Here is a 17219-nt window from a genome sequence, read left to right as displayed (position 1 = left end):
AATGGTATGAGCAGATCCAACACTGATACTCAGTTCCATGGCTAAAGCTTCCACAGAAATACGCCAGTTCTCATGGATTGTGGCATCAGTGCATCCCATCTTCTCGTCATCAGCAACCATGCTGTTATGGCTAGAGCATTGCTCATCCGTGACTGACTTATTCCACTAGATTTGTTACTGGTAGGTTTGATCATCATGCGAGTGTTACGGAAATGCTTCAGGAACGTGGGTGGGAGTCTCTGGAGGAAAGGAGGCGTTCTTTTTGTGATTCGTTACTGAGGAAATTTAGAGAACCAACATTTGAGGCTGACTGCAATACAATTTTACTGTCGCCAACTTATATTTCGCGGAAAGATCACAAAGATAAGATAAGAGAGGTTAGCGCTTGTGCAGAAGCATATAGGCAGTCATTTTTCCCTCATTCTGTTTGGGAGTGGAACAGGGAGAGAAGATGCTAGTTGTGGTACGAGGTACCCTCCGCCACACACCATATGGTGGATGCGGAGTATGTATGTAGATGTAGATGTAGATGTAGATGTAGATCTACCAACTCGTACACTTTTCTCTCACTAATGCAGCTATCTCCATACCCTTCCAGCATCCTTCTATATAATGTAATTGGACTGACAAAAAAAATCAACTCACCAAGTGGCGGCAGGAGAATTTGCTTATAAAGGTACTAAAATTTGCAGGCTTTCAGAGCCAATGGCTCATACTTCTGGCAGAAGGTTTGAAGGGGAAGGAAGAGGGGTGAAGGAAAAGAACTGGAGAGGTTTAAGAAAAGGGTAAAGTTCAGAAAAGGCACCCACAACTCTAGGTCAGGGGAGACTTACCAGAAGGGACGAGAAGGAAAGACTGATTGTTGCAGACTGCAACAGGTGAGATTTGAAGACATGAGAGGTTAAAGGTGAAAGACAGGGTAATATGCAAGAAATCATGGACGAGTTAATAAGAATGAAAAGCTAAGTACATTATATGTAATTGAGGTGGTAGGGGGATGGCGAAAAATAGGCCGGTCAGAAAATGGAAGACGTATAAAACTAAAACAGAATGAAGAAAGGAGTATTTACTATGAATAAATGCTGAGACGGAAGAAATTAACATAAATTAAGGCCAGGCTGGTTATGAGAACCAAGGACATGTTTTAGTGCTAGTTCACACCTTGGAGTTCTGAGAAACTGGTATCTGGGGGAAGAATCCAGATGGCTCGTGTAGTGGAACAGGCACCGATATCAAGAAGTTAAGGGCTGATGTAGGTGGTTGTGGAGGATGTTGAGGGCAAGTCTAGCAGTGGGGACGGTCAAAGGGGTAGGAGCCAAAAGGTAGGGAGATGGGTGCAGAAGGAGTGTAGGGTCTGATAAGGATATGGCAGAGATTGGGAAGATGAAAATCTGTTGTAGGTGTGGTGGGCAAAATCTAAGACAGAATGGACCTCATTTCAGGGCATGATTCTAGGAAGTTATGGCCTTGTCAAAGTAGCTGATTAGTACATTCAAGACGAGGATAATATTGAGTGACAAGTGGTGTACTGCTAAGTTGTTTTTTGGAGGGATCAGCAATACCAGGATTGAATGTGGTAGCCTGGGAAATTTGCTTTTGAACTAGGCTGGTAGGGTAATTAAGTCCAGTGACGGCTGAGGTGAGAATGGGGTTGTATTGATCTAAAGAGTCTGCATTCAAACAAATATGTTTGCCATGAATGCCAATTGTCAGTAGGTTTAACGTGGACAGGCGTGTGTACCTGGCCATTGGTGAGGTTGAGATCAACATCAAGGAAAGTGGTATGGGATTCAGAATAGGACCATGTGAAATTTAATTGGAAGAATGTATTTAGAACTTCCAGAAATTTTTACAGGTCAGTCTCACCATGAGTCCACATGGTAAAGATGTCTTCAATGTATCTAAACCAAACCAGGGGCCAGGGTCCTAGGAAAGCCCCCTCCAAGCGATCCATGAAAAGGTTGACATAGGAGGAGCTGTCCTGGTTCCCATTGCTCTGCCTGTGATCTGTTTGTATGTCTGCCCCTCAAAAGAAAGTAGTTATTGGTAAGTAAAGAGTTGATTAAAGTGAGCAGGAAGGACTTCATAGGTTTGGAATCAGGTGTGCACTGACTGAGAAAATGTTCAGCAGCAGACAGACTTTGTGTGTGGAGGGGATGTTGGTATAGAGGGAGTGGCATAAATATTGACAAGCGAGGTGTTGGTGGGAGTGTGACAAGCACGGATTTCAGACAGTCTAGGAAATGGGTGGTGTCTTTAATATAGGAGGGAAGTCTTTGTACTGTCGGTTGCAAGCATTGATCAATTAAGGCAGAAACGCATTTGGTGGGTGCTTTGAAGCCAGCGACAAAAGGATGGCCAGGATGATTGAGTTTGTGGATTTTGGGAAGAAGGTAAAAGGTGGGGTGTGTGGTTTGGGTGGGGTGAGAAGTTCTGTGGATTGAGGTGTTAGTCCTTGTGAGCGGCCTTAGGTTTTAAGGAGCGACTGCAGGTCAGTTTGAATCACAGGGACGGGATCTCGGTGGAAGATGCTGTATGTAGAGATTTCAGAATGGACAACTGCATGGGAGAGGATACTTTCCATGGTACTGTACGTTAGGTTGCTTCCCATTCCGTTTGCATATGGAGCAGCTGGTGTAGGGCTTCACTAAATACTACTGTTGGTCAAATACCACAGTGATTGATCCTTTTTCTGTTGCTAGGATAATGGTGGATTTTTCAAGGTTTTACACCCTCCAATCACAGAAATCATGTTACGGCTAGCTATTCTTTTACGGTGCACACAGATAGGGACATGGCCATATTGTTTCAGCTGTCTTTCCTATTTAGCGTGTCATGCCCTGTCAGCATATGCCAGAACTTTCTCAAAAGCGTGCATCTTCACTTCCAGGGAGCTTCAAATGCCTGACCTGTTAATTGCATTTAATACTGATAATTTGTTGTTACATTTTGAACTGCCCTTGTACTTTCATACTGTGCAAACCACTGTAAACTGCATGGGAGAGGATACTTTTCATGGTACTGTATATTAGGTTGCTGCCCATTCCGTTTGCGTATGGAGCATGGGAAGAATGGCTGCTCATGTGTCTATATGTGCACTGTAATTCATCTGGTTTTGTCTTTGTGGCCGCTTCAGGCATTCAAGGGGTTTGTATTGTAGTCCTAGATTCTTGACTGGTTCTTGAAACTTTGTAAGCAGACTTTCACATCATATTTGTTGTCTTTCTTCAATTGCCAGCAAATGCAGATTTTTCAGGAGTTCTGTGACACTCACCTGTTGTCAAATAAACCTGGATCATGTCTTCTGGCCTTCATTGTATGTATTCAGTACCCAGTGTTGGTCCCATTTTGGTGTTATACACTTGACCAGTTTTCTAGAATTGTTCACCCAAGTGTTCTGCTAGCAAAGCCTTTGTAAACAGACTGCATTTTGAAACTTCCGGGCAGATGAAAACTCTATGCTGGACCGAGATTCGAACTCAGCACCTTTGCCTTTTGTGGGCAAGTGCTTTCATATCAGTGCATACTCCACTGCAGAGTGAAAATTTCGTTCTGGAAACCCTCCAGGCTGTGGCTAAGCCTGTCTCCACAATATTCTTTTTTCGGGAAGTGCTAGTCATGCAAGTTTCGCAGGATAGCTGTAACATTTGGAAGATAGGAGATGAGGTACTGGCAGAAGTAAAGCTGTGAGGATAGGTTGTGTGTCATCCTTGGGCAGCTCAGTGGTTAGGCCACTTGCCTGCGAAAGGCAAAGGTCCCAAGTTCAAATCTTGGTCCAGCACACAGTTCGAATCTGCCAGGAAGTTCACCTCAGTGTGCACTCCACTGTAGAGTAGAAATTTCACTCTAAACTGCATTTTCCCAGTATCTTATCAGGGAACTGTAGTTTGCCACTGCCTTAATTACTACTGCACATAAATTATCATTGCATTTAATGTTCCGTCTTATTGTCACATTAAGGTATTCCTGTGAGTATACTGGTTCCAGTTGTGAGTCATTGATGTTATACTTGTAGGGTACAACACTCCTGCATTTTTATGAGGACCACCATTTTTCACTTCTGGACTTCTAAAGGAACTTGTGAATTATTGCACCAGTTTTAAAACGTATCAAGATCAGACTGGATATTTGTGCTGCTCTGTCCTGCTGATACCTCCTTGTGGATATATACGTCAAATACAAAAAGTCTAAGGTTACACTTAATATTGTCTGCTAGATCATTAATACAGTGGAACTCCGATTTTACATTCTCCGATTTTACATTTTTCACAATTCTACACCATAAATTCGTAGCCCATAAGATCAATGCTAAAAATTCCCCAATTTTACATTTATTCCTAGTAAGTTTTACCTTGATTCTAAGTTCTTACTCAATGTCTTGCTTGACATCATCCTGTTTTCTTCCTATTGGCTCAAAAGTGGCTCAAAAGACAGATGGTTCACGCCTTGGTTGGTGGCAGAATTAAGGGAATATTTTAGGCCGTTGTGGAGAGGGGAGATGTGAGAGAGGAAATGCTAACATAATCCATGATCGGTGCTACCAACACAACTTGTAATTATGATACAACTACTGCTAGGTTGCAGCAGTAACGAAAAAACAAGACAGTAGACATGGAGTGTCCTGGAACGAGCCAATATGTGACAAAGGGCCCAGCTACCATCTTTTCTTTTGCTACTTATCACTCAGTGTCATTTTTTTTGCATGTATAACCTTATTCAACAACAGTGTCAATTGTCAACCTTTTAAATTCAAACATTGAGTCTTGAATAATATGCTGAATCATAATCAAGGAAACAACAGCCATTTCTGGCTAGTGAACTGGCGACTTGTTAAGTTACCCATAGTCAGTGCGACCACTGCACCACACCACCACATGTAAAATGAGCTCACCTACTGGATGAGTGGAGAGGAGGGATGGCCCTTCAATGACGGGAGTGCAGGTAGGGGTGAAAGCATATTGTGAAGTGTTGAAAATATACTTTTCGTGCAGGTGATGTGCTATGATAGAGATGTCACACTGAAATAGAACAGGTGTTTTGTGATAGCACATTTTAAAAGGTTTTCGTGTTCAAATCTGACATGATACAGTTGCAACTACTACATACACTACTCATATATATACTTTGCACCACACCCACCACACATTGTAGATCATAATGATTGGTAGGAGCAATAGAGGGCGTGAAGCAAAACTGTAGCATCTGAGCCTTCTTTCAAATTTACAGTGTACAGAAATTCACTGAGCTGACTTCTGATTAGCTTGTAATGTCAATTGTGGAAGTAAACTGATTTTTTCATGTCTCTGTTTCTCTTATCATACCTAAAATAACTCTTTAACAGTGGTGAGCATTTGAAGTGCGGCTCATAAGAAAAGTATTAAACGATAACAGCAATGGTGACAAAGTATGTCATTAAGCAGATGTCCTCATTTATGCTTATGGTTTAATCACTTAGCTAGTGCGATGTTTTTGGTTTAATTTAACATTTTCATTGAGTTTTGATTTTTTCTGAGTGAACACAAAGGGTGATCTCTCAAAAATGTGCATTTTCAATGTGTAACTTGTAGCCAGAGCATGTCAGAAAACAGCTCAATTACATTGTACCCAGACACCAATTTAAGTTTTTTGATGAGCTGTTGGTTGCTGTTACACATCTGTGATTTTTTAAGATCTGTTGAAATTCATTATCACAAATTATTGTATAAACGTTGTATTGTACATTTAATTTCCTTCACTTAGACAGAATTTTAGACAAAGTTCTGCAGGAAATTGTGATTTTTAATCATATTTACCAATTACAGGCGTTTTTGCTCATATTTTGGGGGTTTTAACATTTTCCTCAATTTTGTGTTTTTAGTCTGGACCACATGAAAAAGTAAAATAGGGTTTTCACTGTATATTACACCAACAGCAAGAGTCCCAACACACTTTTCTGGGGATGTCTGAAATTACTGTTATAACTGTTGGTAACTCTCCATCCAAGATAAAATGCTGTGTTGTCACTACCAAGAAATCATACTGTAGCCTCGCTACCAAGAAATCTTCAATCCAGTCACAAATTTATTTTAATATTCAAACATTCATTGATAATATTTTGTACAGTACTGCATTGAATATATTTCAAAAATCAGAAAATATTGCATCCACCTGAGCCATAACTTACAAGACGTCATGTGTGAAGAGTGCGAGTTGTGTTTCAGATGGCTAACATGTTCAGGATCTGTCCTGATTGGCATGGGGGAGGTCATTCTGTCGAGGTACCTCATTACAAAATGAACTTTCATTCTGCAGCTGAGTCTGCACACATTTGAAGCTTCTTTACAGATTAACCCTTTCAGACCTGAATTTTTTCTGGAGGAAAGAAAATTTTTCTTTGTATGTTAATGCCCTTAGGAAATTTTTTGATGATTTTAGATGCAAGTTTATACAAAAATATGTGCCCGCTTTCAAAACATACCTTGCACACTTGCTTTCATTTTATGGACTAAAATAATTAATTACGCAATATTCTCTTTTGTAATAAATAGTAAAATGATCAATCAATAATTACCATGCAAAATAACAATAACAATATTCAGTTGTACGTTGGAGTACAGCGAACCAACTGCATCCTTATGTTCTGACAGTCATGAGCTCCTGCACACAGTCACAAGCTGGTGCACACTTACATTGATTTGCTCATATTTTCTATTTTCATAGTGATGCCAAAAGTTGGCAGCATTTATGCATGATGGGAAGCTTGAACATTCACAAATGTTTACCTTAGGTTTCCTTTGGAAGAAAAATTTCTGTTGCAGCTTAGACACAGTAAAAGTTAATGTACACAATTGTAGCCAAAGGGTCAGAAACAAGAACTCAAACCCAGAAAATATTCTACTGACTGAGCTATCCAGACATGACTCAGGACCTGCGCTTGCACTTCCTTTTGCCGGTATCTCTCTCCTGTCTTCCAAATAGCACAGAAGGTCTCCTGCACACCACACACTTCCTTAAAGAAAGCATTTTGTACAAATCATAATGTGGCAACAATATTGAATCAGACATTTTCTTTGTCAGCACAATAATGCTCTTGTCTGCAAAGGGAAGAGTATTGCCTCATATTTACTTACATGTCTGCATGAACAAACATTTACGATGATTGACAGCCATCCAAAATTGATTTGAAATACATTTGCTGAATGCAGACATCTTGGCATCAGTTGTGTTATATGTAGATATAGAGAATTATGGAATAGGCAAGTAGACAGTGTGACATGGAAGTTTGAGTCAGTCTGGGAGGCGTGTATGAATAGCCAAAGCAATTAAGGCGAATGCTCATGATAAGTGGGAAATGTGTATTAGAGTCCCGATCAGGCACAGATATTCACACATCACTAATAGTTAGTGCATCCATCTATACCTAACACAGCTGGTATTCACTTTCAGTGAATTTATTTTGAATTACTGTGTGGTAGTACAAAGAAAAATAGATACATTTGCAGTACTGTGCTATTCAGACCCATGACCTAAGTTTCATTGTCCATCCATAATGTGTGCTAGAATATCTGTTGCATGTAATTTCGATTTATCCAAAAACATGGCAACAATTTATAGAGAAATAGAAATGAATTATGTATAAAAATTTAACGGATAGATTTCATGAAAGATTAAATTCTATAACATTAGCAAAATGGGAGTTTAAATTGTAGTAGTTACAAGCTTAGCATATTTGAAATGAGCAGTACTGAATATTCAGAGGCTTAGGGGTATATAGAGTAGTCTATATGATATTATTGTGAAGAAGCTTCAGGTACTTCATTTTAGATATTCTTATTCTTAAATTTAAAACTGCATATCATAAACTTGTAGTATGAAAAGTGATAAAGTAGTTCTAAGTGAATATATGTTCTGCTTTGAAACATATTGAGATATTAAATGTGTCAATACCGGTATATTAAATGTGTAAGAATTCATAATGCTAAACCTGACACGATTCATCTACCATTAGCTTGCTATAAATTAATTCCTTATTTTGTGCTGGAAGAAAATATTCACATTTTGGTTGCTCATAATTCACAGCACTTTCTGTATTATAATGAACTAGCTGTACCCAGCCATGCATTGCTGTGGCTCAGTCTAGTTAAATAGAAAAGAAAGAATAGAAAATGCACACATTTCTAACGTGTATGGAAACTGTATATACATCCTAATCTCCTTCTCCCCCTTTCGTTGTCCATCACGTCTATCTACCTCCTTCTGTCGATGTTCTCCTCCCACCTCTCTCCCTCCTCCCTCCTCCCCTCCCTCTCTCTCACTTGTCCTCCCCCCTCCCCACCCCTCCCCCTCTCTCCCTCTGCCCCCCCTCTCTCTCCCCCTCTCCCTCTCCCTCCTCTCTCCATCTCCTCCTGCCCCCCTCTCTAGCCATCTCCTCCTTTCTACTTTTTATGTCCATTTCCTCCCACCACCTGTCCTTTTCTCTCCTCCCCCCCCCCCCCCCCTCCCTCCCCTGACTATGGGCCTTATTTATAGTTATTTGCAAATTCATATTCTGTGTCAGTAGTCTAATCATAAACTGGTAAGTCAGAAACACAGCTTCCCTGTTTTCTGTGTGAACTGTCTGTGAGGGAGAAGACAAAACAGCCCATTGTTGTGAATATATTCAATGAGGAAGAATATATTCACAGAAATAATTTTTCCAACAGTTTAAAAGCTCTACTATGGTAGTTAAAGCTGCCTGTGGCAAAGGAAACATTACCACACATTTTTTCAACTGAGCATTTTCTTTCTCTCAGTTGGTTTTAACAGAAACCGACCTGTACAGTGTTGTGTGTGTGTGTGTGTGTGTGTGTGTGTGTGAGTGAGAGAGAGAGAGAGAGAGAGAGAGAGAGAGAGAGAGAGAGAGAGAGTGAGTGAGTGAGTGAGTGAGTGAGGGGGGGAGAGGGAGGAAAGGGGGGGGGGGGTCAGTGTGTGCAGGCATGTGCTTGCCCTATGGCATTGCAATAGGTGTGTGTGTGTGTGAGAGAGAGAGAGAGAGAGAGAGAGAGAGAGAGAGAGGAAGGAAGAGGATGGGGGGGGGGGGGGGGGGTCGGTGTGCGCAGGCATGTGCCTGCCCTATGGCACTGCAATAGGTGTGTGTGTGTGTGTGTGTGTGTGTGTGTGTGTGCGCGCTGGTGGAAGAGTGGGGGTGGGGGGTCCACACTCACGTATTCAAATGCAGTATTGTGTCAAAATTTCAAAGCAATCTGCGAAGATTGGATATTCGGAGATTTACAGTTTTGTACAAACATACATTTACATTTTTATTTATCTAGATTGTAACATGATTTTACCATCTCAGATATATAATTTTAGAATTTTGTATTTAATTATGTTAATTGTAACACTAAAACCAGAAGGTTGTAAATAGTGACATGTATAAATTGCTGCTGTTGGCACTGACTGTAAGTGTAATGTGGTTTTATTGTTCACAGCATGTCTGCATAATCAGAATTATGTTTTCAAGGGGTTTCAGGTACACCATTAATTCTGTTTTGGTAGAAATCTATAGCGTAATGTTCCTTTTGTGTATAATTCATCAGTAAACTCTTTGATTTCTACTCATGTATGTGTACTGCATGTGTTTCAGCTGTCAGCAATACTGACTTCTGAGGTCCATTCTGTGAAAGCTGGTGGCCAGATTGCGTCAAAACTTACCCATTTAATTTTGAGCCATTATGATTTGGCCTCCACTACAGTAACTGGTATACCAATGAAAGAAGAACAAAATGCTAGCTCATCAGCTAACTATGATGTTGAAATATTTCACTCTTCTGCTGCTCACACATCTATTTTAAAAGGTGATAGAGTCTACATACAATAAATCTTGCTTATCACACTAATCTGTGCTTGTTATGAAATATAGTTCACTACAGGTAATAAGTGTGTGTATATACAGGGTGTCTCAGGAAGAACTGTAAACATTTTAGGAGGAGATATAATATGTGTCCAGTTTTCATTGGTTATAGAAATACAGATGTTAGAGTGTAACTCAAATGAAGACTCATAGAAGATGTTATGTAAAGGCAAATGATTATGTTTAAGGCGGATTTTCATTAACTCCACCTCAGACTTCTGTGTGCTTCTGAATTCTCTTGATAACACCACATGTAGGTGTTCTGTGTCATCTTGGTGTTCTTTTATGAGGTCAGCATATTCATAATTGATTTTACATTCTGAGAAGATCCTTTATAGGCTATCAGTTTTGTGGTTTTGTAGGTTTTACCAGGCTTGCCTTTAACTTTATTATCTGACAGTAGTGATCAGTGAAGCTGAAATTTTTTACAAATACTTCAAACTTCTCCCTATTCATATTTGTCAGTGTACTGTTTAAGACTGATGCTGAACTTTCTGATACCTTAGTAGTAGCATTTACAATTTGTGTCATTCCAGAAGTGTTCAAAATGTGTAGGAAGTTATTACTAATTTCATTCTCAACTCCAGTGTTAATAGCCTTGTCTCTACTTATCATCATATTTTTAGGGGCTGAGAGACTTTCCAGGACTTGGTTACTCTGTTGAACGAAGTGTCCACGTTACCACTAGATGAGTGATATGTGCAAAGAATGATTAACTTCTTATGGATATCTAGTTTTTTTAGTTCAATTGTTGCCAATTCAGAATGTTTATTTGCACTAACTGTGGCCATATCTTCTTCAGCTTTAAAATGTGTGTCACCTCTGATATAAATTCATGATCCCTCACCCTTTAAAGTAGTTCTACAGTAGCAACTTGCACATTCAGATGACAATAGCACTAAGTGCTGTATTTCATTTTCTCTACACCAGTGTTCTGTAATGCTTACCACCATGCTCTTTAAAAACTGTGATTCAACTTCAAGCTGGTGTAATTTATTGAACTGACTGCACATTTTGCTGAAGAATAGGTACTGAGCAAATTTCTGTGGTGTTTGTGCACTCCTGTTTGGTGCATTCTCTCTTTCATGTTCACACTGAAGAAATTTGTAGACTGGTTGAAACACTTTTAAGTGAGGGAAGCCTGTTGTCATGATTTATGCTAAAAAAAGGCCTAATCTCCCTATCTGTGATGAGGTATTTGAGCAGGTGTTGCCCATGCCCACCAACTACACACTCACTAATTAACTCCACCAGCATCTCTTTTGCTCCGATAGTCCGTATCAGCACCACTGCAATGGGCATTCGGTCAGCATTCGTGTGTACCATTTGCAACTCAGCATTGGCCCACCGTACAGCACTGCCAAGATGTGGCTGATTATGCCACTGGACCTGCTCTTGTGCCTCGACCAAGCTATTCCATGCCCCATTCACTATCACTATGTTATTATCTTTCATGAAATCCTCCCACAAAAGCACTAAACCCTCAATCACCTGGTTCAGCTCAGCACTTGGCCTGGAAATGCTGGTGACGCAATACTTTTCCTTTAACTTCTCCTCCAATTGAGAGTCTACAAGTATGTTACGTAGAAGCAGTACTCTCTTCTTCCTAACATTAGTTTTATTCATATCCTTCCTACTCATGGTCTGAGTCTGCTGCACATTTCCTACACCTACACCATCTTGAGCCTCCTTTCCCCCAGACTCTGGTATGTGGAACCTATTGCTGGTTGCCACAAAAAAAGCTGTCAGACTGCATCTGCCTCGTGGTAACCTTCCTACCAATTGCTGGTTTCCAACTGCCACAAACACCATTACCTTCCTTCATCTTCACTATCTCTCCTCTAGCTTCATACAAATTTACTTGAAGGCCGCAGTTCTTCCTTTCTTGCTCTTCTCTTAACCTGTTTCTGCTGCATATTTTGCAGTTCAAAAAAAGAGAGCCTCAGTGACCTCCACATAGTTCTCCACACACTGCCCCCCCCCCTCCCCCAACCTCCCAAGTGAAACTATTTGTTACAGCTCCAACAGTGCATTCCACTACTTAGTAACCTATGGCAACTCCCTCAATTTCCACTTGTTGGACAAAAAAACCTAACTATGTAAAACAGGAAGAATATTCTGAGATGTATCACATTTATTTATCTATAAAAGAGTGTAACATCCTGTAATTTGGTTTGTTTGCTACGAGTGTGAATTCAGAAGTGGCAGACATGCATATGTAAATAAAACATTGAGCAGTTGTATACTTAACAGAAATTCAAAACAACTTGAGGTATTTCCTAAAAACAATACCCAGATGCTAAATCTTCACTCTTGTGACAAGAAAAAAAGATACTAGTGCAGCTATTTACAGCAAAGGTATTTATAAAATTTGTGCAAATGTGCACAATTAATTTTGAGCATTTCGGTATTTAAACAAAAGTCAGACCTAGATAATGACTAACAGAAATTCATTGCACAGGTAAAATAGCCACAAAATGTTGTAAAAACATTCAAAATGTGAAACACATAGAAAAGGAACAAAAATATGATCAAATATTCAATCCAGAAAGCACTAAAATCGTGCTTGTCATTTGGCCGCCATCTTGCCAAAGATCCCCTCAGAATTATTGAAATTATTTGGAGAACTGACCTTGACAAAACTATTCCACCCACTGTGGAAGATACATGACACAAGCAAAACAATCTCAGACTTCAAGAAATATAATAATCACAATTCTTAAGGAGGCAGATACTAACAGGTGTGCGTATTACTGAACCATTAGTGTGTTATGGTTGTAAAATACTAAAACAAATTATTTACAAAAGAATGGAAAAACTGGCAGTAGTTGAATTTGAGAAAGATCAGTTTGAGTTCAGGAGAATGTTTGAAGATGCATGACAATACTGTTACAATGTCTTATCTTAGAAGATAAACTGAAGAAAGACAAACCTACATTTATACCATTCACAGATTTAGAGAAAGCTTTTGATGGTGTTGACTTGAATATATTTTATGGAAGTCTGAGCTTAGTAGGGATAAGTACAAGCAGCAGAAACTTGTAGAGAAACCAAATTGCAATTATAAAGAATTCAAGGATGTGAAAGGGAAGCATTAGCAAGAAATGAGTGATTAGGATTGCAGCCTATTCCTCTGTTGTTCAGTCTGTACACTGGACAAGCACTAGAGGAAATCAAAGAGAAATTTCAAAAGGGTGTTAAAGTTTGTGGAGGAGAAACAAAAACTTTCAGGTTTGGCAGTGACATTGTAATTCTGCCCGAGATGGCAAATGACTTGAAAGATCTGTTGAATGGAATTTATAGTGTTTGAAAAAGGAAGTTCTAAGATGAACATTAACAAAAGTCAAATGAGGGTAAGAGAATGTAGTAAAATAAGTCACATAATGCGAAGGTATTAGTTTAGGAAACTACACTAATAGTACTAGATAAGTTTTGTTTTTGGGGCAGCAAAAGAACTCTATGACTGAAGTAGAGAGAATATAAAATTTAGGCTGGCAATAGCGTATTTAATGTAAATTTAAATGTTATGAAGTATCTTCTCGAATTATTATCTGGAGTGTAGCATTGTATAGAAATGAAACATGGACAATAAATGATGAAGAGAATAGAAGCTTTTACAATGTAGTGCTTCAGAAGAAGACTGAAAATTGTGTGCATGGAATGGATGACTAATGAAGAGACAGGAGCAGGGCAGCAGTCATCAGGGCCCACCTGAAGATGACAGTGAATCTGTTTGCCGAAATATCAAGGAGTAATTACCACATGACCTGGTGGATACCAAAGAATTCTTCAGATTAGAAATACAATGGGAAAACATCAGATCATTGCACTGGAACACTTCCTGGAGAGTCAAGGAAGCTATCTGGAAGCTATCTGACCAATAGTATCTAGACACCTATTAGTGGACATTAATTGGGGCATGTCCACCCCTTGCCATTATGACGACTTGAACTCTGATGGGAACACTTTCAGTGAGGTGTCTGGATGTCTGTGGAGGAATGGCAGCCCATTATTCCTCAGGACCCAAAACCAGAGAAGGCAGTGATTTTTGATGCTTTTTTATTTATTTATTTATTTATTTACACGTCAACTACCGTAGGACCAAATTGAGGAACAAATCTCCAAGGTCACGGAACGTGTCAGTACATGAAATTATGACATAAAAGTAATAATAGATAAAAATAAAATGTTTATGGACCCAAAAAAAGTTAAGCCATAAGTTTCAGTAAACGCAATCAACAATACAACAAGAATCAGCTTAATTTTTCAAGGAACTCCTTGATAGAATAGGAGGAGTGACCCATGAGGAAACTCTTCAGTTTCGATTTGAAAGTGTGTGGATTACTGCTAAGATGTTTGAATTCTAGTGGTAGCTTATTGAAAATGGATGCAGCAGTAAACTGCACACCTTTCTGCACAAGTGTTAAAGAAGTCTAATCCAAGTGCAGGTTTGATTTCTGCCGTGTACTAACTGAGTGAAAGCTGCTTATTCTTGGGAATAAGCTAATGTTGTTAGAACAAATTACAGTAAGGAATTTATATATTGAGAGGCCAATGTCAAAATACCCAGACTCCTGAACAGGCGTCGACAAGAGGTTCATGAACTTACACCACTTACTGCACGAACTGCCTGTTTCTGTACCAAAAATATCCTTTTTACAATGGGAAGAGTTACCCCAAAATATAATACTGTACGACATAAGCAAATGAAAATAAGCTCATTTTCGTGTTGAATGATCACTCACTTCAGATACCGTTTGAATAGTAAAAGTGGCAGGATTAAGTCTTTGAACAAGATCCTGAACATGGACTTTCCACGACAGTTTACTATCTATCTGAACACCAAGAAATTTGAACTATTCAGTTTCACTAATCATATGTCCATCCTGTGAAATAATAACATCAGGTTTTGTTGAATTGTGTGATAGAAACTGCAAAAACTGAGTCTTACTATGATTTAACGTTAGTTTATTTTCTACAGGCCATGAAGTTAGGTCATGAACTGCACTGTTTGAAACTGAGCCAGTGTTGCACACAACATCCTTTACCACCAAGCTGGTGTTATCAGCAAACAGAAATATTTTTGAGTTACCCGTAATACTAGAGTGCATATCATTTACATAAATAAGGAACAGGAGTGGCCCCAACACTGATCCCCGGGGCACCCCCCCCCCCCCCTCCCCACTTGACTGTACCCCACTCAGGCCCCACAGCACAGCCATTCACAACACTGTGAATAATGACCTTTTGCTGAAGCAATAGATGAACCAATTGTGAGCTAATCCCCGTATTCCGTAATGGTCCAACTTCTGGAGCACTATTTTGTGATCAACACAATAAAATGCCTTAGTTAAATAAAGCTGGCCGCAGTGGTCTAGCGGTTCTAGGCGCTCAGTCCGGAACCGCGCGACTGCTACGGTCGCAGGTTTGAATCCTGCCTCGGGCGTGGATGTGTGTGATGTCCTTAGGTTAGTTAGGTTTAAGTAGTTCTAAGTTCTAGGGGACTGATGACCACAGATGTTAAGTCCCATAGTGCTCAGAGCCATTTGACCCATTTTTAGTTAAATAAAAAAAAAAAAAAATGCCTATCCTTCGAAACCTTTGATAACCCATCCAGTACCTCAAAGAGGAAACAGAATATAGCATTTTCAGTTGTTAAACAACTTCTAAAGCTGAACTGTACATTTGATACCAAATCGTGTGATATAAAATAATCAGTGATCCTTACATACGCAGCCTTTTCAGTGACTTTAGCAAACACTGATGGCATAGAAATAGGTCTAAAATTGTCTTCATTATCCATTTCTCCTTTTTTATAAAGCGACTTTACTACTGAGTACTTTAATTGTTTAGGAAACTGCCATTCCTAAAGGAAAAATTACAAATATGGTTAAATAAAGGGCTAACATGTGGAGCACAGTACTTTAATATTCTCATAGGCACTCCATCATATCCATGAGAGTCCTTCAGTGATTTAATTATTGACTCAATCTCCCCATTGTCTGTATCTAACAGAAGAGTGTTTCAGACATCAATCTCGGAAAGACATTTGCCAAGATAGTTGTAAGATTCCCTGTAGAAACTAAATTTTTATTTAATCCACCAACAATGCTCAGAAAATGATTGTTAAATATTGTACATATATCTGATTTATCAGCAACAGAAACATTTTTACTGCGAACTGACTTTATATCGTTGACCTTGTGCTACTGAGCAGACACTTCCTTCACAACTGACCATATGGTTTTAATTTTATCCTGTGAATTAGCTATTCTATTTGCATACCACATACTCTTTACCTTCCTAATAACGGTTTTAAGCACCTTACAGTACTGTCTGTAATGGGCTACTGTAGCTTGATTGTGACTGCTTCTAACAGTTTGATATAATTCCCGCTTTGTTCTACTGGATATCCTTATTCCACTAGCCAGCCACCTGGGCTGCCTTTTACTACGAGTTCCCTGTTTAGAACATTCTAATGGAAAGTAACTCTCAAAGAGCATGAGAAATGTGTTAAGGAAAGCATTGTATTTGTCATCTATGTTATGGCACTATAAACATCCTGCCACTCTTGTTTCTTGATGAGGTTTAAAAAACTCTCTGTTGCTGTTTAATTAACTTTCCTACATAGTTTGTAATTATATGTGACATTTGTTTGAGTACAAAAGCGTTTAGTGTTAAAATTTGTGCATCATGGCCTGAAAGGTCATTCACCCTTTTACTAACAGAATGCTCATCTAGTAATGCAGAATGGATGAAAATATTGTCTTTGGCTGTGCTACTGTTCCCTTGTTCCATGGTTGGAAAAAAACAGTCTGCATCAGATCATATGAATTTAGGAGATCTTCCAACATACTTTTCCTTACACAATCACATATAAAATTAATATTGAAGTCTCCAGATGTAAGTAATTTTTGGTACTTCCTATAAAGTGAACGAAGAACCCTCTCTAGTGTGAGCATAAATTCTTGGAAGTCAGAGTTAGGTGACCTGTAAACAACAACAACAATTAGAAGTTTAATTTCACTAAATACACTGCCCCTGCACAACATTTAAGTACCTGTTCAATGCAGTGCCGAGATTCGTCTATGGACTCAAATGGAATTCTGCTCTTTACATACGTGGCCACTCCCCCACTCCACAAAGAACTCCTTGAAAAACAGCCAGCTAATCTGTATCCTGGTAAAGGAAGCCTCTGAATTGTCAAATTATTTAAGTGGTGCTCCGATATACCAATAATTTCAGAGTCAACATTTATAAGCATTTCATTAATTTTATTTCTAATGCCTCTTATATTTGATGAAATATACTAATTCCTTCTATTCTTGGAAATATGATGTCCTCTGAA

General features: G+C 39.1%; 1 protein-coding gene across 3 annotated transcripts in view; it reads left to right on the top strand.

Annotated features, from left to right (window-relative positions):
* The window catches only part of LOC124596254 (integrator complex subunit 13), a 256833-nt gene that overhangs the window by 53728 nt on the left and 185886 nt on the right, over positions 1-17219 (top strand). For all 3 annotated transcript variants that reach the window (XM_047135328.1, XM_047135326.1, XM_047135327.1), the window contains exon 6: positions 9605-9815. In XM_047135328.1, the coding sequence (XP_046991284.1) occupies positions 9605-9815 (211 nt within the window). The remainder of the gene's footprint in view (positions 1-9604; positions 9816-17219) is intronic.

Source organism: Schistocerca americana, chromosome 2 (genome assembly GCF_021461395.2).
Source record: "Schistocerca americana isolate TAMUIC-IGC-003095 chromosome 2, iqSchAmer2.1, whole genome shotgun sequence".
NCBI classification, from domain to species: domain Eukaryota; kingdom Metazoa; phylum Arthropoda; class Insecta; order Orthoptera; family Acrididae; genus Schistocerca; species Schistocerca americana.
The sequence above is the reverse complement of the archived record's forward strand: the minus strand, read 5'-3'. Positions and strand labels throughout refer to the sequence as shown.